At 50.0% G+C, this 730-nt stretch overlaps 1 protein-coding gene across 1 annotated transcript in view; it reads right to left on the bottom strand.

The window, feature by feature from the left end:
* PHF11 (PHD finger protein 11) overlaps positions 1–125 on the bottom strand; it is a 32,482-nt gene extending 32,357 nt beyond the window's left edge. The window contains exon 1 of the mRNA XM_007466424.1: positions 32–125. Coding sequence (XP_007466486.1) covers positions 32–125 — 94 coding nt within the window. The remainder of the gene's footprint in view (positions 1–31) is intronic.
* Between the last annotated feature and the right edge of the window lie 605 nt (positions 126–730).

Consider the following 730-nt stretch of genomic DNA (forward strand, 5'->3'; position numbering starts at 1 on the left):
CCGCCCCCCCCCCCGCCCCATTAGTACTCACCGGTTGGGTGGGGGACCACGTCCCGTCCAGCCCGGGCCTCGGACCAGCTGGCGCCGCAGCTCGACTCGGGCTCAGGACGTCCCGCCGGCTCCATGGCTGCGCACTGCGCCCGCGCAGCCGGAAGTCCGTTTTGGTGAAATCATGATGATTGATCTCCCCTACGCGGGGGAAAAGTCCCGAGCAGGAAGAGGCACGTCGGCTTTGCAGATGCAGTTCTCAAACAGAAACTCTCAACTTCTCCAGATCTGAGTCTGAATTTGAATTGCTTTTTAAAAAAAAAAAATCATGCCAGGAGCTCCCCACCGTGCGCCCACTTAAGCGATAGTCGGAGTAAAGGTGGCCGAAGCCCCTGGACTCAGCTGGAGGAATGACTGTTCTTCTGAGGGTTTATGCATTATTTTCTAAAAACTGTTATCACACCAAGTCTGGCCTAAACAGGTCTATCATAAACGGACGCAGAATTAACTGAGAGTAATTCCAGTTGCAGTCGCAAGCCTTTATTTAGCACCCATTGGGTACACAGCACCATACAAGACAAGGTTTTTGGTGCATGGAATACACATGTAGAGAACACAAACGCATATAATTAAATTACAGTTAAAAAATAAGTTGCTCTGTAAAAGAAGCATGTAATAGCTGGTGGTTTGCTGAGGAACTAATCAAAGGAAAACTCCTGGAGGTCTTGCTTTTTGAGCAGAT

Source organism: Lipotes vexillifer, unplaced genomic scaffold (assembly GCF_000442215.2).
Source record: "Lipotes vexillifer unplaced genomic scaffold, Lipotes_vexillifer_v1.1 scaffold384, whole genome shotgun sequence".
NCBI lineage: Eukaryota > Metazoa > Chordata > Mammalia > Artiodactyla > Lipotidae > Lipotes > Lipotes vexillifer.